The sequence below is a fragment of the Chlorocebus sabaeus genome, chromosome 10, assembly GCF_047675955.1.
Source record: "Chlorocebus sabaeus isolate Y175 chromosome 10, mChlSab1.0.hap1, whole genome shotgun sequence".
Lineage (NCBI taxonomy): Eukaryota > Metazoa > Chordata > Mammalia > Primates > Cercopithecidae > Chlorocebus > Chlorocebus sabaeus.
Genome location: NC_132913.1, coordinates 63,617,981 through 63,641,987, shown reverse-complemented (window position 1 = coordinate 63,641,987; position 24,007 = coordinate 63,617,981). Strand labels below are relative to the sequence as shown.

General features: G+C 35.0%; 1 protein-coding gene across 2 annotated transcripts in view; it reads right to left on the bottom strand.

Annotated features, from left to right (window-relative positions):
* Positions 1 to 13,909: 13,909 nt before the first annotated feature.
* Positions 13,910 to 24,007, bottom strand: part of MTX2 (metaxin 2) — a 70,025-nt gene continuing 59,927 nt past the window's right edge. The window contains exons 9-10 of one of the 2 annotated variants that reach the window (XM_007965437.3): positions 23,928 to 24,004; positions 13,910 to 14,361 (exon numbers count right to left, since the gene is read on the bottom strand). In XM_007965437.3, coding sequence (XP_007963628.1) covers positions 14,190 to 14,361; positions 23,928 to 24,004 — 249 coding nt within the window. In that variant the 3' untranslated portion in view covers positions 13,910 to 14,189. The remainder of the gene's footprint in view (positions 14,362 to 23,927; positions 24,005 to 24,007) is intronic. The other variant, XM_073019834.1, reaches the window with a different exon arrangement.

The window sequence follows — 24,007 nt, the reverse complement described above, 5'->3', positions numbered from 1 at the left end:
TGTGATTTTTGTCTTTGACCCTGGACTATTTTGAAGTGTGTTGTTTAATTTCACAATATTTGGGGATTTTTCCATGGCCTAAGTTCACTCATTAACTATTTGTCAAGCACTTACCATATGCTCAACAAGTAGGCTCCTGCAGCTACAAGGCAGTGAACTAGTCAGCAGTTCTTTATCCAGAGTACTTACCTGGCACAGTCCCTGGAAAATAAATGGCGTTTATTGAATGAATGAAAATAAGCACTTTGGAGAATGTAAACATGAAACCTGATTAGAACTTAACTGTCAAGGGTATATTCTAGTGATGAAATAAGAATATGATACTGCGAAATAAAGACTATATGGGTATTGAACAACTTGCTAAAATAATGCTTCCTATGCTGTCCAATGAAAATGCAGCACTTCTAAATTCTCCAAGGGAACAAATAATGGAAACCTACTCAGTTAGAAAAAACTATTAACATCATGTCAAATGAATGATTCAGTGGACTTACATTATATGAATATGCGTTAGTGTTTACACAATGATGGCCTTTTATTCTAGAATATATCATAGGCTGTTAACTAATTTTCCAGTCTATTGAAAACATCAACTATTTATCATGATAAACATCTAGACAGAGTAATTTTTTCCATTTAAAAGCCTATATGTTTAAAAAAATGCATTAATTGCCTAAATTTCACTAACTTTCACTTTGAGATTACATGTGTGGTCAATAAAGAGATTCTCTCATATGTTTTTTCTAGATGGCATTTCCATCTTGTCTTTCAGATTCTCTGTTTGTTGTACAAGATCCCAATAGCATCCTTAAGTACATCATTTACTTGTTCAATAGAAACAAGTAAATAGGACCAGGAGTTCAAACTAAATGTGTATAACAAAAAGTAAGAAACAAAAACAAAACAACAACAAAAAACACCTCAATGTCTTACTTTTAATTATCTCTAGTTTTATAGGAGTGAAACATTGCACTGATGAAAGTGTATTACATTAAACTTGGTAAGCCAACATTTCTGAATTAAAGAAAAAAATCACCATAAAATTAGTTTTCTGGTTTAACTTATATTGAGGGTTTTTTTTTTTAACATATTATTTTTAAAACAACTTTTGTTAAGTTTAGTTTTAAACCTTAGGTAATGAGAAAACAATAAGGAGTTAATCCTCCAGAAACAACTGTGAATGCTATTTTCTTTGAATGTATGATTAAACCAAAATAAAATTACGTGTTCAACATTAACAAACTACACACGTTATTTGGGAGCAGAGAGATGTAAGTATGCTCTCCCCTCTGGAACCCACACATTTCTACTCAATAATCATTGAAATTTCACATATTAAATATGTGGCTGTGAAAACCAGAAAAGCACTGAATAATGTACTCAGGATATTACACCAGAGCAACTTAGGATATTGCTCTAAATATTTGGTATAAATTAATCCATCACCTAAATTAATATCTTAGTAATTTGACGTATTTGGTAAAGTTTTCAAATTACTTAGTATATTCGAAGGTTTTGTTGGTTTCTTTTTGTCGTTGTTGTTTGTTTTTTTTAAGGTATTGTCTTTGACTATTCTTCACTAATGGGGAGTGAAGGTAGGACTCAGGGGGAAGAAACACTGTTTTTCAAAATGAAATCAATAATACTTTTTCCTCCAATACACCCTCATCAGTACGTATGTGAGAATAAAGTGAATATTATATATCTTTAGTGTTTAAATGGAATGTAAACAAATCAAATAAACTGTTTCAGAGCTTTACACATTAACATTTACATAATTATTTAAAGATATATATTCAAGAATGTTCATTATACCTTATGCACACTGTACACCACTTAAATATTTTATTAATAATGGCTGGTTAATGAGTTAGAGTGTATCATCATATAATGAAACATTATATAATTGAACATGTGTCTACATCTCCTTATACCCATGTCAGAAAAGATAAACATGTTTGAAAGAATATGTCCATAGTCACAATGGAAAACAAACCAAAAAAATTGCTAACAGAGGGGCAGAAATTGTGACAAACTCGATTTTAAAAAAGCACACAGATCTATATAGAAATAAGTTTGGAGGAAATCAAGTAGTAGCAGAAACTTATCATAAAAATGGCAATAGAGGCTGGGTGTGGTGGCTCACGACTGTAATCCCAGTCCAGCACTTTGGGAGGCCGAGGCGGGCGGATCACGAGGTCAGGAGATAGAGACCATCCTGGCTAACACGGTGAAACCTCGTCTCTATTAAAAATACAAAAAATTAGCCGGGCGTGGTGGCAGGTGCCTGTAGCCCCTGCTACTCGGGAGGCTGAGACAGGAGAATGGCGTGAACCTGGGAGGCAGAGTTTGCAGTGAGCCGAGATGACACCACTGCACTCCAGCCTGGGCGACAGTGTGAGATTCTGTCTCAAAAAGGCAATAGAGTCCAACTCCAGAAGTCAGTGACATCGTATACAAAGTACATGAGGAGATCCCAGGCATTCAGGTGAAAATTAATTCAGAGCAGCTGGGCTGATGGGACATTTCCTCAATCCCCAGCTTTTGCTTAGGAGCAAGGGGCCAACGGCAGTATTCGCTCTCAGGATGCTGTGGGGAGTGCCCAAGTAACAACTAACCTCAAGAAGGATGAGGAACATCACACCCAGAAGACAAACCGCCACCAAACTCTATTTAGATTCTCATCATAGACAATGAGAAGAAGCAGGGTAAGTAATGTAACTAGTATCCCCAGAGAAATGTATACTAATTCTCAAATGCAAAGAAACATAAGCAGACAACTAAGAACTGTCCAACATGTAAAGAAAAGCCCATGAGAGAAAGACCCCAAACTCAACAAATTATCATCAAAAAAAGAGTCAATTATACAACCAAAAATAAATTTAAATAATATCTTCAGAGATTCCTGGGTATCCTGTACACATGAAACAGAAAATAAATAGAAATCTTGGAAACTTAAAATGTTATTGGAATTTCAGTTTCAGCTAAGACGGAGTCATAGGGACTGGGTATTTTTAGGTATTTCGGGTGACTAGATATTAGTATTCCATTAGTATTTAATTCTAGCCTACCTGAAATACCTAAAAATCCAGACAAAATACATGGAACAATGGTTTCAAGAAATGGAGGCTGGAAAGTCCCACTGCAGATATACTATCTGCAAACTAGATAACCAGGAAAGTCAGTATTGCAACTCAGCCTGAGTCTGAAGGCCTAGAGGGTTGAGATTGTCTCTCAGTTCGTCGACACTGAAGATTTGTTGTTGTTGGTGGTGTTCTCCTCCCTTTCTTCTAGTCTTTCTTTCCTTTTATGCATATAGTTTGGATAGTTTTGGATAGGGACTAGTTAAGTGTCAGAGTCCAAAGGCCTGAGAACCTGGAACACTGACGTCTGAGGGCAGGAGAAAATTGATGCATCAGCTCCAGAAGGGAGACCTAATTTACCCTGTCCCTACCTTTTTGTTCTATTCAGGCCCTAGGTAGGTTGGATGATGCCCACCTACATGGCTGAGGGTGGATCTTCTTTGTTACTGAATCCAATACTAATACCTTCTGGCCATGCTGTCACAGACACACCCAGAAATAATGTCTTATCACCTATGTAGTATCCCTTAACCCAGTCAAATTGACACAAAAAGTTAACTAACATCACACCAGGAGAGGGCATAGGGGAAGGGAACCCAAGTAGGGCCTGGTAGACTCCCTCTAAGTTGAAGAAGTAGAGGGGAAAGTCCAGGGAGACAAAGGCAGCTAGAGTTTGCAGGACAGAGTAGTGAGGATGAACTCCACAAATCGGCAGTTGGTGCCCCCTGGGAATCAGGACTATCAGTGCATGAATATGAGAAAACTATCCGAGGCCAGGAAAACCACACCTAAAAGGATTAAAGGGAGTAATACTGAGAGATCACACAAGGGCAAGAATGATACTTGTTTGCACCAGTGAGATTGAGAAATTTCTTAATTCACAAGGTGTTAAATAGAATACAGAAGGTCCCATTTTACTATGGTTCAATTTAAGATTTTTCAACTTTAGGATGGTATGAAAGTGATACTCATTCACTATACTCCTCAATTTAGGACAGGGTTACATGCCAATAACTACATCAAGAAGCATCTGTGTTTAAAAGGGTCTTGTCTCAAAAGAGAAATAAATTAGCTCTAGACTAAATATTATTCTGCTTCTAACACATTTTAAAAGACTCAAAAGGATTAAAGTGTTTTCTAGAAACTTAACTGCATTTCAACACAAAGTTAAATAATATTTGTAGGAATAGAAAAATATACAGCCCCCACAAGAAGAAAAAAAATCACAATATCTGGCATAAAATAAAAAATTATCAGGCATGCAAATAAGCAGGAAAAACTTGTAATAAGGAGAAAAATCAATCAACAGAAACCAATCCAGAACCAACACAAATGTTAGAATAAGCACACAAGGACAATAAAACTGTTGTTATAACTACATCCAAATGTTTAAAACATGAGAGGAAAGAACATGTTAAATAGAGACACAAAAGTTCTTGACAAATTTCTAGATACAAAGCTATAATGTCTGAGATGAAGAATATACAAAATGAGGTTAATGACAGATAAGACACTGCAGAAAAAAAGATAGGTGAACTTAATGACATAGCAATAGAAATTATCCAAACTAAACACAAAAGGGAAAAAGGACTAGAAGGAGGAGGAGGAAAACAGTAACAACAACAATACATTATCAATGAACTGTGAGGCAATTCCAAATGGTTTAATATATGTGTAATGTGAGTCTCTGAAGGAGGGAAGAGGAGATCAGAAAAAAATATTTAAAGAAATACTGGCTGAAATTTTTCCAAAATTAGTGAATAGTGTAAATCGAGAAATCCAAGATCAACAAACCCTAATCACAAGAGAAAAAATTCAGTAAACAACATCACAATCATATTGCTCAAATCCGGGGATACAGAAAAAATTGTAAAAGCATCTAGGGGGGAAAAATGTTACATACAGAGAAACCAAGATAAGGATGATGTTTTCTCATCAGAAATAATGGAAAAGAAAAGGCAGTAGGGCAGATGGCTTAAACTGCTGAAAGGGGAAAAAGAAACTGTCAACCTAGAATTTGATACTTAAATATCTTTCAAAAGTGAAAGTGAAATACTTTTTCAAATATACAAAATACAAAAGTATTCATCACCAGTAAAGCCATACTACAAAAAAATGATTAAGAAAGTCCTTTCGACCGAAGAAAAATTTTACCAGATGGAAATATATATCTATACAAAGAAACAAAGGATATCTTTACAAAATAATTGACCATTTAAACAAAAATAGTAATGTATTGTGGAGGATATAACATAAGTAGGAGTAAAATAATAGCACAAAAACCGAAAGGAGATAAATAAAAATAAACTTCTGTAAACCTCTTATATGTGAGATGGTATAATATCACTTGACGGTAGGACATTATAAGTCATAGATATATACTAGAAACCCTAAAACAGGGGTGTGCGATCTTTTGGCTTTCTTGTGCCACACTGGAAGAGGAATTGTCGTGGGCCACACATAAAATACACTAACTATAGCTAATGAGCTAAACAAACAAACAAAAAGTGCAAAAAAAATCATAATGTTTTAAGAAAGTTTACAAATTTATGTTGGGCCACATTCAAAGCCATCCTGGGCAACATGCAGTCCACGGGCAATGGGTTAGACAAGCTTGTCCTAAAACAATCACTAAATAACAAAATGAAGAGTTATAGTTAGTGAACCAACAAAAAATGTTGAGATAAAAAATAAACATTTAAAACAAAAGCAGGCAGAAAAACAGAAAAGGAAACAGAAACAGATGGGGCAAACAGAAAACATAGCAAGAGAGTATATTCAAATTTCATTATATCAATAATCGCGTTAGGTGTAAATGGTCTAAACACTCCAATAAAAAGGTAGATATTGTCAGATTATGACATAAAGAACTACTTGCTGCTTCCAAGAAACTCACTGTGAAATATAAAGACACAAATAGGTTACATGTAAAAAAATGGACAAAGATATATCATACTACTACTAATTCAAAGAAAGCTAGAGGATTTATGCTATCAAAGTACATTTCAGAACAAAGACTTTTATGGAAAAAAAAAGTCATTTCATAATAATAAAGAGGTCAGCTAATCAAGAGGAAAGAACAATCCTAGATATCTACGCTCCTAATACGAGAGCTTTAAAATACATGAAGCAAAAACTGATAGAACAGCAAGGAGAAATAGACGAACCCACCAGTACAGCCAGATATTTTAATATCCCTGTGTCAATACTTGACAGAACATGTAGGCAGAAAAATCAGCTACATTATCAACCAACTTGATATCATCCAACACTTTCACTAATTGATATTGATAGAATATGCCATGCAACAACAGCAAAATAAACTTTCTTTTCTATTGCACATGGAACATTTAATAAGACTGACCATATTCTGGGCCACAAAAAAGTCTCAAATGTAAAACTATTCATGTTATACTAAGACAATTCTTTGACAATGAAATTACATTACGAATCAGTAACAATCAGTTTACTTTCCCTTCAGCAAAAGAAACAATCAAGAGAATGAAGAGACAACCTGTAGACTGGAAAAAAAAAATTTGCAAACTGTTCATCCAACAAGAGACTAATATCCAGAATATACGAGGAAATCAAAGCAAGTCAATAGCAAAAAAAAAAAAAAAAAAAAAAAAGAGAGAGAGAAATCTCCATATATGTGGAAACTAAAGCATACACTTCTGAATAACATGGGGTTCAAAGAAGAAATCAAAAGGGAAATTAGAAAGCATTTTGAACTTAATGAAATATACCTGAAACACAATATACCAAACTGAAACACAATATACAAAAATCTGAGGGATATTGCTAAAGTTGTACTTACAGAAAATTACTTACAGCACTAAATGTCTGTATTACAAAAGTAGAAAGGGTGAACATTTCCCCCATAAGATTAGTAACAAGGCAAGGATGTACTCTCTCACCAGTTCTGTTGATGTTATACTAGAGGTTCTAGGGGAAAAATAAATAAATAAAATCAGTCAAATTGAAAATAAACAAGTAAAATTTTTTGTTTGCAGACATTATCATGTAGGTAGAAAATTTGACTGAATCTACAAAGAAGCCATAGTTATACAGTAACTGGTCTAGTTATACTAGAATAAGTAAGTTTACCAAAATGGCAGGATACAAGAGCTATAATATATAAAAATTATATTTCTATATACTAGCAACAAACAAATGGAAATTGAAATTTGTGACACCATCTATCTAAAATAGCATCAAAAATGTCAAATATTTAGGGATAACTCATCACTATATAGCCTATGTATGAGTTCTCACCCAGGTTTGTGCATTCTGGAGAAGATGCAGAAGAGGTGGTATGATGCTCAATACTTAATTTTTTAAATTTATCTATCTTATTGTGTTGTCTATGTCTTGAAAAGTTGTTGCAGTTATTTTTAATTGGTTCATTTAAAAAATTTTTTTATTTCAGTAGGTTTTTGGGGAACAGGTGATGTTTCGTTACATGAGTAAGTTCCTTAGTGGTCATTCTGAGATTTTAGTGCACCCATCACCTGAGCAGTGTACACTGTCCCCAATGTGTACTCTTTTATCCCTCTCCACCCTCCACTCTTTTCCCCAAGTCCCCAGAGTCAAGAACCCAAAAGTAAATGCAACAAAAACAAAGATAAATACATGGGACTTAATTAAACCAAAAAGCTTCTGCACAGCAAAATAAATAATCAGCAGCATTAACAGACAACCCACAGAGTGGAAGAAAATCTTCACAACCTGTACATCCGACAAAGGATTAATAGCCTGAATCTACAAAGAACAAAGAACTCAAACAAATCTGCAAGAAAAAAGTATCCCATCAAAAAGTGGGCTAAGGACATCAACAGACAATTCTCAAAAGAAGATATACAAATGGCCAACAAGCATATGGAAAAATGCTCAACATCACTAATGATGAGGGAAATGCAAATCAAAACCACAATGCGATACCACCTCACTCCTGCAAGAATGGCCATAATCAAAAAATAATAGATGTTGGTGGGGATGCAGTGAAAAGGGAACACTTTTACACTGTGGGTAGGAATGTAAACTAGTACAACCACTATGGAAAACAGTGTTGAGATTCCTTAAAGAACTAAAAGCAGATCTATTGCTTGATCCAGCAATCCCACTACTAGGTATCTAACGAAAGGAAAAGAAATCATTATATGAAAAAGATACTTGCACACACAGGTTTATAGCAGCACAATTTGCAACTGCAAAAAGATGGAACCAGCCAAGTGTCCATCAATCAATGAGTGGATAAACAAAATGTGATATATATAAATACACACACACACACACAACCACACACATACATACCATCAAATACTACTCAGTCATAAAAAGGAAAAAAATAATGGCATTTGCAGTGACCTGGATGGAATTGGAGACTATTATTCTAAGTGAAGTAACTCAGGAATGGAAAACCAAACATCACCTATTCTCACTCATAGCTCAGCTATGAGGATGCAAAGGCAATGCTTAATTTTTTATTGCTGGTGTGACAGGTTAGGTATTTGAGAAAACTGGGGAAGGCACTTTTTAAACATGGCTTATACTCAGTTGGCTCAAGATTACATTGTCTTATTAGTGCCTTTACACTCCTAATAAACAAGTTCCATCTACTGCTTACGAGTTATGTTTTACATAAGCATATTTAAAATTTTAAAGGTTTACATCTTCAGTACATAGCAGATGCTTATTTTTACAAATGAAGCATTCTTATCTTTAGATAGCCTATACTCACAAACATATTTATCAATTTTAATTAATAGCAACATGTTTATACAAAATATGGTTTAGGAAGCACACACACACACACAGAAAGTAAACTGGTAGGATGAGGCATCCTCTACAAAGTTTTTCAAATAACACATTATCTTCTAGGAAATTGTGGATTATTCAAATAGATTCAAGAAGTAGAAAGCTTGCATGTACAATACCCAAAGGATGAAAAAGCCAACTAATTGCACCTAGAAAATAGCAAATCAGGCTTTCCAAAAAACTCTAAGAGTGGAAAAATAAGTTTTATGGACAAGTTCTATTGAACTTCAAAGAACAGGACTCTATATTCTGTAAGAACTGTTCCAGAGCATAGAAAAAGATGGACAGTTTCCTACCATTGCAAAACGCTCACAAGACTTGAGAGACAAAACTAGAGCAGACACACACACAAACTCTAAGCAGTCCATGAACAATATGCAAAAATCCAAAAATAACCAATTAAGAAGTTTCAGCAAAGGAAACAATCAACAGAGTAGAAGAGACAACCTACAGAATGGAAGAAAATATTTGCAAACTGTTCATCCAGCGAGAGACTAATATTCAGAATATACAAGGAACTCAAAGCACTCAACAGCACAAGAGCAAAAAAACAAATAATCCAATTTAAGAACAGGTAAAGAACCTGAATAGACACTTCTCAAAAGACATGCAAATGGCCAAGTATATGAAAAAATGTTCAATGTCACTCATCACCAGGGAAATGTCCATCAAAACTACAATGTGGTATTGTCTCACCCCAGTTAGAATGGCTGTTATCAAAAAGACAAAAAATAACAAACACTAAAGACACCAAGAAAAGGGAACTCTTATACATTGTTAGTAGAAATGTAAATTAGTACAACCATTAGGAAACACAGTATGGAGGTTTCTCAAGAAACTAAAAACAGAACGACCATATGATTCAGCAATCGCACTATGAGTATTTATCCAAAGGAAAGGAAATCAGTATACCTATGAAATATCTATACCCCCATCTTTAATGCAACACTATTCACAATAGCCAAAATACAGAATTGACCTAAATGTTCATCAACAGATAAAGGGATGAAGAAAATGTGGTATATATACATAGTGAAATACTATTCAGCCACAAAAAGAATGAAACTCACAGCAACATGGATACAACTGGAGAACATTATGTTAAGTGAAATAAGTCAACCATTTCTATGTAGATAAATACTGCATGTTCTCACTCATAAGTAGGAGCTAAAAAAAAAAACCCTGAGCTCATGGAAGTGAGGAGTAGAATTATAGTTATTAGAGGCTGCGAAGGATTGGGGAAAGGAAAATCAGGAGAGGTTGGTTAATGGATACAAATTACAGCTAGATAGGAGAAATAAGTTCTACTGTTCTAAAGCACTGCTGGGTGATTATAGCTAACAATATTATATGCTTTTAAATAGCTAGAAGAGAGGGCTATGAATGTTTCCAGCACAAAGAAATGTAAAATGTTTGAGGTGATGGATACGCTAATTACTCTGAATTGATCATCACACACTGCATACATGAAGTATCACTCTGTACCCCATAAATATGTAAAATTATGTGTTAACTAAAAATAAAAACTCCCAATATTAAATAACTGACAATAATTAAAATAGTAAATAAAATAGAAGAATCTTTTAATCATCCATAAATACTCTAAAAGTATTTTTAAGTGTTTGATAGAATTTCATTTCCATTCTTGACTTAAGCACACTGACACATAATATTCCAAAACAAAAACTTTACAATTAGAAGGAAATTTCCTTAATCTGATGAAAGGATGTTTACTCAAAACCTACTGATACACCATACTGAATGGTGAAATACCAGAAGCATTTCCATTATTACTGGGAACAGGATGTCTGCTATCGCTATCTTTCAATAGTGCACCAAGATCTCGCCCCTGCAGTAAAAGAAAAAAAAGAAGGAAAGAAAAAGGAAGAGAAGGAGAAGGGGAAGGAAGAGACATAACATTGAAAGGAAAAAGACTTATTCCTCATTAGAAAACCCAAAAGTAACAAAATAATGAAAGCAAAATAATGAAAGCGATCAGTTAGGTGGCTTGATTAAAGACCAGCATGTAAAAACCAAAGCTTTCTGATTCACCAGCAATGATTAACTTAAAAATAAATGGAAAAAAAAAAAGATTTGATTGCTAATATTCCCTCAAAACCATAAAACAAGTAGGCAAAAAATTTAAAAAATGTTAAGATCTATATATAAGGCTTCAGTGAAGTACACAAAAAACTTAAACAAATTTACCATGTTTTAAAAGAAAAAAAAAAAATTTTTTTAATGTTGATTCCTATCTAAGAAAAGGATCTTTCTTGGGAGGCCGAGGCAGGCAGATCACAAGGTCAGGAGTTCGAGACCAGCCTGGCCAATATTGTGAAACTCCATCTCTAATAAAAATACAAAAATTAGCCAGGTGCAGTGGTGTGTGCCTGTAGTCCCAGCTACTCAGGAGGCTGAGGCAGGAAAATCACTTGAACCTGGGTTGCAGTGAGCTGAGATCATGCCAATACACTTCAGCCTGGGTGACAGAGTGAGACACAGGAAAGAGGAAAGGAGAGGAGAGGGGAGGAAAGGGGAAGGGAGGGAAGGGGAGGGGAGGGGAGGGGAGGAAAGGGGAAGGGAGAGGAGAGAGAAGAGAGGAGAAAAAGAAAGATAAAATAAAGGATCTTTCGTTTTTATTTAGCATTAACTTAGAAGTCCTACTAACCACAATAAGAAAACAAAAATTTTAAAGATTAAAAAGAAACAAAACTGCCATTATCTAGGGTTTATACCTTTTATCCATGGAAAACTACAAAGGATCCTTAGAAAGATCATTAGAATAAGAGAGCTCAAAAAGATTTTACTAGATGGATTCCACACATGAGAGCATTTTTTACAGCAAAAATCTTAAATTACAATTAAATATCATTTATAATAAATAGAAATGGGGAGAACAGGCACGCAGGAACATAATCAACAAAAGATGGTCAAGAGCTCCATGGAGATAATCATGAAACTTTAATGAAGGACATTAGAAAAAGCCTAAACATGGTAGCATGACACATTTATGGACATAAAGACTTAATTTTGTAAAAATAATGATTCTTTCTAAAACAACCCTGAAATTCAATGTAAATCCAATATTAGCTCAGGAAAGCTACTAAGAGCACTATTGTCCAAAGACAGTACTCAAAGTTTACATGTGATTTAGACTAAGGCAAACTTAATAAATCCTTTACATGGTATAACTCTCTATCTTAAAATAAAAAAAAAAAAGCATGGTGATGAGAAGTCAAACTCAGCCAGGCACCATGGCTCATGCCTGTAATCCCAACATAGGCGTGAACCTTGGGAGGTCAAGGCAGGTGGATCACTTGAGCCCAGGAGTTCCACAACATGGTGCAATCCTGTTTCTACAAAAAAATACAAAAATTAGGCAAGGTGGCACACCTTGACTCCCAGCTACATGGAGGCTGAGGCAGGAGGATCAACTGAGCCCAGGGGAAGGTCAAGGCTGCAATTAGTCATGAGCATGCCACTGCACACCAGCCTGGGTGACACAGTGAGACTTTGTCTCAAAAAAAAAAAAAAAAAAAAAAAAAAGCCAAACTGATGCCATGACTCATGGGTGTGAATTCCAACTCTACCATTTATTAACTTTATGACCCTGGACAAGGTATTTTTTGTGTCTCCATTTCCTCATCTGTAAACTGGGAATAATAACCTTCATGGTGTTTCGTCTTTGTTGTTAGGTTTTTATTTTATAATCATAAACTTAACCATTTAATCTAGCTAGATGTAGAAGGGAATAAGGAAAATATGGAATCCAAAGTACTACAGTGAGAGCGAAAAGATTATGGGATACTACAAACAAGTGGAGTGGAAGGTTACTCTCCTGAGCTACAAAAGGAATAGTCTAGTAGTTAACACAAAATTCAAATTTATTAGAGTTGTCCACAGTTGGCAATGGTGATCTTCTTGCTGATCTTGCTATTCTTGGACCCAAAGCACTCCATGGCTTCCATGACAGTCATACCCTCTCTCTCACCTTTCCTAAGACCACATGCCTACTATCTAAGCCTTCAGTCTTGGCACTACAGATAAAAAATTGGAAACCATTTGTGTTGGGTCCAGCATTTGCCATGGGCAAGATGCCAGGACCTGCATGCTTCAGGATGAAGTTCTCATCAGATTTTTCCCCACAGATGGTCATGCCACCAGTGCCATTGTGGCATGAAGTCACCACTCTGCCATATAAACCCTGAAATAATTCTGTGAAAGCTAGAACTCTTAAACCAAATCCTTTCTCTCCAGTGCTCAGGACACAAAAGTTTTCTGCTGTCTTTAGAACTTTGCCTGCAAACAGCCCAAAGGAGATGTGGAGCTCCTACTTGACAGCTATGTGGGAGAACATGGAGCTGATGATGGCTGATGGCAGGCGCCTCCAGATAGTAGCAGTGTCTGCAAAGCCATACTATTTTTATAAAGATTAAATGAGATAAAATTTCCTGGTACATAAAAAGAAAGTATAAAAGTACTATTATTCCAGCCATCTTTAAGAAATCATTTTTTACATCTGTCTCTAGAGCATCCCTGGTTTTATACAACATAAACTATGAGAAAATTTGAAAAGGACACAACATACAATCCTTAATGTTTACATAAAAATTCCTGTTAATACTTACGTGAAAACTATCTTCCTTTCCCCACAAAGGAATAAAAGAGCATTATTAAAATGTTCTTGTCTCAAAAAAATTAGGTTCCTCAACCTTTTCCTTTATCAAATGTAAATCACAGTTGCTCTGATGAAATGTTTTTTAATTAAGTCTCTATATAAAGAACGTTCTTAAATGTCAAATCTGCACCAAGATTTAATTACCTTAAAACCATCCATATCTTCTAAGTGCACACTTGTTAAGAACGTTTATTCCCATTATCTGCTTCACCATGTATCTAGCAAGGGAATCTTGGGAGTATGTAACACAAATTACTTGCCTTAGAAAAGACACTGTTTATTCCACATGTGTAAAATTCAGTGAATGACTTTCAGAAAAATCAAAAGAAGGTAAATGTAATATCCATACAGTTGTTTAAGCTTTATTTTTATATGCATGCATGTTTCAAGGAAACAAAAATTTCAAGATACAGAATGACATATCAGATGAAATAATTCAGATTTTAATGTATACACAAATAACAATATAAAGCACATATATAAGATACATTATATAATTTGTTTTGAGGTTTCAAAAAGCAGTAATTTGGTTTTAAAATTCTGACATCAATATCTAACATTCAAGTAAAACATCTTTCAAAAGTTAAGACTTCTGAGACTAACACATAACTCTATGAGAGCCTGCCTTTACCACGATCTTCAAAATAGTGCTGTTCAATTCTCCTACAGAAAGCAAGGAGGTTGCTATAGTTTTTCACCTTCTCAGAAAGTTCATCATTCGTCAACTGTGTGGTAAGAATGGTGTACAGATGGCCAAATACCAGTGCATCAAGTTCAGTAGGCCTAAAAGTAGAAACGGGAGTAATGTGAGTAAGTAGCATTTAACTTTTACAATAGAAAACACAGTTGGCCCTCTTCACCCACAGGTCCCATATTCGCAGGTTCAACCAACCTCAGATCCAAAATATTTTAAACAATTAGAAATAACAACACAGGCCAAGCATGGTGGCTCATGCCTCTAATCCCAGCACTTTGGAAGGCTGAGGTGGGTGGACTGTTTGAACTCAGGAATTCACAACCAGCCTGAACAACATGGCAAAACCTCATCTCTACAAAAAAGACAAAAATTAGCCAGGCATGGTGGTGCTTGGCTATAGTCCTAGCTACTCAGGAGGCTGGGGTGGTAGGATGGCTTACACCCGGGAGGTGGAGGTTGCAGTGAGCTGAGATCACACTACTGCGTGTCATTTAGATTGTGTGTATTGGGTACTATAAGTAATCTAGAGATGATTTAAAACATACGGGAGGATGTACATAGATTACAAGCAGACACTGTACCATTTTTTCTTTCTTTCTCAATACATTAAATTTACATAAGCAATTATGCCATTTTATATAAGAGACTTGAACTCTGCAGATTTTAGTATCTGTGGGGGTCCCGGAACAAATGTCCTGTAGATACACGAAAGACCCCCGTGGATATGTTTTTAAAAATCATTTTATTCATCAATTTAAAAGAAAAAAGCCACATAAGAAACAAATCCTACCACAACCTGACATAACTTTACTTGGAGTTTCTGCTATATGAAAAAAAAAATGATTTGCTAGTTGTGTGACTTGCTTTCTTTAGTAACAACATTTAAGTGTGTTAAAATAATATAGATGTAATGATCATATTCATTTAATTCGTTACTTTTGTCACTAAATAAATACAGCAGATCTCCAATGTGCCAGAAACTATACCAAATGTGAGGCATAAAAACAAGAAAAATACTCTAAGACATGTACATGAAACATAAATTATAAAGTTGTTTTAATAAATACAATTTAAGTATTTTAATAGCTGCATAAACAAAGTGCTGTCAAAGCACAAAGGATTTCGCTGTGATGACAGGACCAAAAAAATGAAAACCAATCAAAAATCAACAACAAGATACAACTTTAATTTTACCACTTTCAAAGTAACTTAGATTTTGGAAGGAGATAAAATCGTAAGGATGGCTTCAACATAAAAATTTCTAGGGTTTTTTTCTCTTTAATTATATATTACTAACAACAAAATGAAATCTATCCCACTACTAATGATCTATAAATGGGGCATCACCAATTTACATTATATTAAAATAATTACTAATGCAATATTACTAAAACAAGAAAATGTCATAATTATGAGCTAATTATTACTCTGAGTCCCATAGTGATAAAGTTTTTGAGAAAACATGTGCTAGCCTACATAAACGTGTGTTGCGGGAAGTCAGGGACCCCGAACGGAGGGACCGGCTGAAGCCGTGGCAGAAGAATATAAATTGTGAAGATTTCATGGACATTTATGGGTTCCCTAAATTAATACTTTTATAATGTCTTACGCCTGTGTTTACTGCAATCTCTGAACATAAATTGTGAAGATTTCATGGACACTTATCACTTCCCCTATCAATACCCTTGTGATTTCCTATGCCTGTCTTTACTTTAATCTCTTAATCCCATCATCTTCCTAAGCTGAGGAAGATGTATGTCGCCTGCCTCAGGACCCTGTGATGATTGCATTAACTGCACAAATTGTTTGCAGAGCATGTGTGTTTGAACAATATGAAATCTGGGCACCCTGAAAAAAGAAGAAGATAACAGCAATGTTCAGGGAACAAGGGAGATAAGACTTTGGACTCTGACTGCCGGTGAGCCAGATGGAACAGAGTCACATTTCTCTTCTTTCAAAGGCAAATAGGAGAAATAATCGCTGAATTCTTTTTCTCAGCAAGGAACATCCCTGAGAAAGAGAATGCGCCCTGAGGGTAGGCCTATAAACGGCCCCCTGGGGGCGGCCGTCTTTTACAGTGGAAGCCACAGGGATGAAATAAGCCCTGGTCTCCTGTAGCGCTCCCAGGCTTATTAGGAAGAGGAAATTCCCGCCTAATAAATTTTGGTCAGACAGATTGTCTGCTCTCAAACCCCGTCTCCTGATAAGATGTTATCAATGACAATGCATGCCGAAACTTCATTAGCAATTTTAATTTTGCCCCATCCTGTGGTCCTGTGATCTGGCCCTGCCTCCATTTGCTTTGTGGTATTTTATTACCTTGTGAAGCATGAGATCTCTGTGACCCACACCCTATTCGTGCACTCCCTCCCCTTTTGAAAATCACTAATAAAAACTTGCTGGTTTTATGGCTCAGGGAGCATCACGGAACCTGCTGACATGTGATATCTCCCCCAGACACTCAGCTTTAAAATTTCTCTCTCGTACTCTTTCCCTTTATTTCTCAGACCAGCCGAGATGCTTAGGGAAATAGAAAATAACTCACGTTAAATATCAGGAGTGGGGTTTCCCCCGATAAACGTGAAAATGTTGCAGTAATCTGGTTTGGCAGAATAAATTTGGGAGTTGGTAAAAATCTAAATTTGAACCCCAATACTGTCACTAGCTATGTGGCCTTGATTCCTATTGATAAGTAATATCCTAGAGATGCACAGCTTTAAATACCATCTTGATGCCACTGACTCCTAAATATTTATTTCTGGTCTTAATGTCTCCCCTGAGCTCTGGATTCATACATTCAAATGCCTACATAACGTCTCAACTTCAATGTGGAATATCTGTGGAGCAGGATGTGGAGCCTCTTGACTAAGATGTGTGGGATATTTTATTTTCCCAATAGCAGTAATTTACAGTATCTCAAGATACTGTAAATACCTGCTTGTCCCCCAAACTTCCCAAAATAAAGGCACCACTATCCAACCAGCTGTTCAGGCCAAAAATCTAGGGGCTACTCTTGAGTCCTTTCTTTCACCCTCCTATATCCATTAGCAAGTCTGGTGAGACACTACCTCCAAAATATGCCCTGAATGCCACCACTTACTTATTCATTATGATCTCACAGTGTAACCTACCATCATCTGTCACCTAGACCACTGAGATAGCCTCCTGAAGTGTCTTACTGCTTCTACTCATTCTCCATACCATAGTCAGAATGACTAATGTCAGCAGATCATACGAACTCCAAGCACAAAACATTCAAATGGATTTCTGTTCTACTTATACTAAAATGCCAAACTCCTTACACTAAGCACACAGAGCCTTGATAATCTGGCCTCTGCCTACCTCTTTAGCCTCATATCCTACCATTCATAGCACACAACCCAAACTGGCCTTGCTTCTTGCATTTGAACGTAACAAACTCAAGCCAATTAGGGAGCCTTAACTACAACTATTCCTGCTGCCTAAAATACTCTTCCTCTGACTTCACACTGGCTCCTTATTTTTTAGAATAAGGTTTAAATGGCACATCTTAAAAGTCTCCTCAGACCACTCAAACTGAAGTGGACATATAGTCACTCCTTATCATGTGGTCCTTTTTTAATGCTACATTTGGTAATTAATACCATATAATTTTTTTTTTCTTATTGTGCATCTCCTCTACCAGAAAGTCCTATAGCGAAAGGACCTCACCTACTTAGTTCCTGCTCTATCCCCAATACCTAGAACAATTCCTTGCACAAAGCAGGTTCTCAATAAATTTGTGTTGAATGAACCAATAAAAAGGTGACACTTCTCATACCATATTATAACTGTGTTCACTTAACTGTTTCCCTCACTACACTCCAAGCTATTTAAAGGCAATGATGCATGTATGTTTATATTCCCAGTTCTTAGCACAGTGTCTAAGGAACTGAAATAGCACTTGCAGAATAAATACATGAATTAAAAAAGAAAGCATCTTAAGATGTGTGGAATATTTTATTTTCTCAATAGCAGTGACTTACATTCTTTGAAAGCCTTCCACTCTTTTGACACATTCATGAAGTGTTAATCAAAGTCAAATGTACAATCTGTGGCCATGTTTAAATGGGTAGCCAACAGTATAGTTTTTAAAAAAAAAAAAAAATCTCAAAGTCCTTAGACTCAACAGCACCATAATCTTACCAGCACAGGAATGAATCAATAATGAATAGATCCCTGCAAAAAACCAAGGATGCAGAGTGGATAAATGTGGAGCTGAGCTGAGGCACTTGGTGAGAGTAATACAAACACCAACTCTTCCACATCCCTAAACATATTTCTTAAGAGGTACATCTTATCTTACCAATTTAGAACTTATTTTCCTAATCCTTGTTTAGTACCAGCTACCCTATGCTTCTTGTACTAGAGCCTAAAAAAGGTGAATATATTCCCTGACGCAACTTCCAGTAGTATAGATGGGCACCCTTTATCAATAAATGAATGCTCTGAAAGAGTTCAACTATCAATATATGCTCAAATGACAGTGCTCCAGAAGTACCCCTGAAGTGGCCAAAATGTTATTTGCTGCAAACATATATCCACGTAACTCCAGAGGTACTGAATTATATATGGGCATGAGCATATAAAAATTGATCTGATTTCACATAAAGATAGCAACTTTTTGGCAAGTTACTTTAGAAGATGGCCATACTGCCCAAGGTAATTTATAGATTCAATGCCATCCCCATTAAGCTACCAATGACTTTCTTCACAGAATTGGAAAAAACTGCTTTAAAGTTCATATGGAACCAAAAAAGACCCCGCATTGCCAAGACAATCCTAAGCAAAAAGAACAAACCTGGAGGCATCATGCTACCTGACTTCAAACTATACTACAAGGCTACAGTAACCAAAACAGCATAGTACTGGTACCAAAACAGAGATATAGACCAATGGAACAGAACAGAGGCCTCAGAAATAATACCACACATCTACAGCCATCTCATCTTTGACAAACCTGACAAAAACAAGAAATGGGGAAAGGATTCCCTATTTAATAAATGGTGCTGGGAAAATTGGCTAGCCATAAGTAGAAAGCTGAAACTGGATCCTTTCCTTACTCCTTATACGAAAATTAATTCAAGACGGATTAGAGACCTAAATATTAGACCTAAAACCATAAAAACCCTAGAAGAAAACCTAGGTAATACCATTCAGGACATAGGCATGGGCAAGGATTTCATGTCTAAAACACCAAAAGCAATGGCAACAAAAGTCAAAACTGACAAATGGGATCTAATTAAACTAAAGAGCTTCTGCACAGCAAAAGAAACTACCACCAGAGTGAACAGGCAACCTACAGAATGGGAGAAAATTTTTGCAATCTACTCATCTGACAAAGGGATAATAACCAGAACCTACAAAGAACTCAAACAAATTTACAAGAAAAAACAACCCTATCAAAAAGTGGGCAAAGGATACGAACAGATACTTCTCAAAAGAAGACATTCATACAGCCAACAGACACATGAAAAAATGCTCATCATCACTCGCCATCACAGAAATGCAAATCAACACCACAATGAGATACTATCTCACACCAGTTAGAATGGCAATCATTAAAAATCAGGAAATAACAGGTGCTGGAGAGGATGTGGAGAAATAGGAACACTTTTACACTGTTGGTGGGACTGTAAACTAGTTCAACCATTGTGGAAAACAGTGTGGCGATTCCTCAAGGATCTAGAACTAGAAATACCATTTGACCCAGCCATCCCATTACTGGGGATATACCCAAAGGATTATAAGTCATGTTGCTATAAAGACATATGCACACATATGTTTATTGTGGCACTATTCACAATAGCAAAGACTTGGAATCAACCCAAATGTCCATCAGTGACAGACTGGATTAAGAAAATGTGGCACATACACACCATGGAATACTATGCAGCCATAAAAAAGGATGAGTTCGTGTCCTTTGTGGAGACATGGATGCAGCTGGAAACCATCATTCTCAGCAAACTATTGCAAGAACAGAAAACCAAATACCATATGTTCTCACTCATAAGTGGGAAATGAACAATGAGATCACCTGGATACAGGAAGGGGAACATCACACACTGGGTCCTATTGTGGGGAGGGGGTAGGGATAGCATTAGGAGATATACCTAATGGAAATGACGAGTTGATGGGTGCAGCACACCAACATGGCACATGTATACACATGTAACAAACCTGCACGTTGTGCACATGTACCCTAGAACTTAAAGTATAATAATAATAATACAAAAAAAAGAATATCAACAAAAGTATAACTCAATAGATTAAACCAAAGCACATATAATTGTGTGTTACATAACAGGAATACATTCTGAGAAATGCACTGTTTGGCAATTTTCTTGCTGTGTGAACATCATAGAGTCTACTCACACAAACCTAGATGGTGCTATACACCTAGACTATATGGTACAGCCTATTGCTCCTAGGCTACAAACCTGTACAGAACATTGCCATACTGAATACTGCAGGCAACTGTAACACAGTGATAATGTGTATTTATGGTACACAAATACTTGTGTATTTAAACATATCTAAACATAGGAAAGGTATAGTAAAATAGAAAAGGTATAGTAAAAATATATTACAATCTTAAGGGACCATCTTCATATATTTGGTCCATCACAGACTGAAAGGTTGCCATACAGGGCATAACTGTATATATCCACAAACACTTAACCTTTAAAGCATATTTTTTTGTAATTTTTCCAAATTTGAGCAACTCCTTATACTGACTCTTGATATATATAAATTACTGATTCCAACAAGTCTTTCTTTTTAAAAAGTACAATTAATATTTTAGTTGATAGATGACAGTTATACAACTGTATGCCTTTGTTAAAATTCATAGAACTACACACATAAAAGTGCCAATTTTACTAGATGTACATTACACATCAATAAATATGACTTAATAAATAGAGAAGTAACAAATTCAGAAAAATATTTCCAACTCACATGGAAGACAAGAACAAAAAAATATTTTACCCAGTATTTCTACTGAACTGTTTAATCAAGTCAAGATCTTCATATATCTCCAATTTTAATTATCTTGCTATATCATGTGAAAACGTTAACTTTCCACCATTCTGCTTACCAAATAGTTTGTGATTATAATTCAAATACAGATAGCAATTCCCCACCTGTGAACTCTGAGAAGTTTCATATATTATTGGATTAACTTTATAGACATTTTATTAGAAAAATATTCCAGGGTGACAAATATATTTTTAAGGTCCTAAGAAATTTGATGCCTTCTTATATTATTATTCTTTCCACATTCATGTTGGTTATCTACTGTTTTTTCATTTGAATATCAAAATAAAAACAGTACAATTCAACATTTTCCTAACATTTTCCATTTAAGATTTTTCTGGCACTCATCTTTTTTGCTTTGCTTATTCATTATTTCACATTTATTTCTGATACCTTCAAAGTATCATCTAGTTTCAAAAGCATTAATTTTGTCTGGGTGTTTCCCAATTGTTCTTTCCCATTATTAACTTTTCATCTCTTTAAAGTACTAGAAATGATCTACATATCTTTTCTTTACATCCCAATCACTTATCTTTAGGGCTGTCACTCAAGTTTTGTAAATCAAGGCCCTTGCTTTTTGGCCTCTTTTTCCAATTACTATTCTTTCTGTAAGATCTCTCTTAACTACCCTTTTCCTTTTCTGTCATCAAGTACAGGTATTTGGTTTCTTTCATGAGTCCTCCCAACATCCCCAGTAGTTGAGCTAGAAGGAAAGTTAATTCTAATTTTAGGGAATTAATTCTAATTGTAGGGGGTTAATTCTAATTTTAGGACTGGAGTATACCTAGAGAAATTAGAGTAACTTAGAGATATGTCAGAGCCAAGAATAGAATTCAGACCCTCTGTCTTGCAGTATAATACTATGTATCCTGACTTAAGCCACAGCTCTATTCAGCATAGTATCTCACAAAGTAATGACTCCTGCTACAGATAAAGGAATGAGAAAAATGTTGGCACAGAAAGTGAAATACCAGTTACTTTTTTCTAAATGTACTTTATTTGCATTTTAATATTAATTAAATGATTGAATAAAATTAAAAATTAAATCTCTTCTATCTTTAATTTTATTTTTAGGGAAAATGTTTATCTAAGTATCATGTGAAGGAAAATTACGTCAAAACTGTACATCATAGCATCAGTTAAATAGTTCCTCAAAAGCAAGCCTTCGGGTGTTTGAACTGTTGTAAGTTAGAAGTTTTCATCACAAGATTAAATGTAATTGTGCCCTTATGAAGAAAAATGATATCTTGATGTTTCCACTGAGTCACATGCCAAACTCTGGTTACTAACACAATGACAATGAGTTTAACTGAGAAGAAAAGTAAGTTAGATCTATTCTCCTGGCCTCCTCTAAACACAGAGTGCATAACAAAACTAAAATAGAATAACATATTTCAATAAAACACACCCCTTCTGAGCTTTTCAATTCCTAAGAATTCCTGTGTCAGAAAGAAAAGAAACCACATAATACTGACATTTGGATACATATCTCTTGTGCTAGGAACTGAAAAATAGAATCTGCATAGCAAATATCACTAGAAATAGGAACAGAGTCCTAGAAGCTTTACCTACTAGAATTTCATGGTTTGAATTCTGTGACTTTTCTGCTTCAAAGAGCAACAGACCCTCGATTTTATTTTAATATCAATTATATATAGTATATATTACTTGTGTTATAGATTAATATAACTTAAATTTCCAAACTATCATCATAGTCATTTTTACTACAAACGTTATCTTTACCCAAATATGTTTGATATGGTTATAGAAGAGGAATGCTTATGATGATATAACACATAATAGCAAATAAAGCCTTTTAGAAATTATTAATCTAAAAATCAAATAATTTTTATTAAAATGTCAAGAAAAGGTTAGACTTTCTAGGGAAAGTTTTAAGATTAAAATGCTTTAAGCCCATCTTATACTGGATCACAGGACAGCTGATTTTGATATATTAAAATTATAATTTTTTAACAAAGGAAAATTCATTCTTTGCCTTCATTAGATTCTTTTCAAAACTACAAAAGTAAATCTGTCAATGAAACATTATTCAACTTACATACATACACATATATTTAACCTACATCCTTTATATTAATTTGTTTTACAAATATTTTCATTAACATTTAAAAGTTCATAATAGTGCTTGTCCATCAAACAATATTTTTTAATATTTAGTTTTACTGACTCTTCTAGTCCTCCATGTATCATTCTACATAGAAAACTACAGTTACATTAATAGTAATTTACTTTTCTTCATGTTTAATAGTACTTTACAAGTTAGAATTTTGTTAAGATTTTGTAGTTCCATATATAGCACCTTGAACTACCTCATTAAAACCTTATCATATAATGATTGATTTACATGATTGCCTTTAAGAGAAATTCTTAATGATAAGGACCATATTTTAGAAATCTTAGGTCTCCTAGAGCATAGCACTGTGCCTGAGAGTAAAGAAGTGTCACAAAAATATTTGAGTACAAAAATTATAAAAATAGCTAAATCTCTTCTTGAAAAAGCAATTCTTTTATGAAAAAAAGAAATTTGCAACCTAACAGTACAGAAAATTAACTTTTAAAAAGTAAAATTTCTTACTGCTTATTGAAGAAATATGGTTGTGTTCCCAGTCTTTGAGAGAGAGCTTGACAGCATTGGTCTACATCCTCTAAGACCTA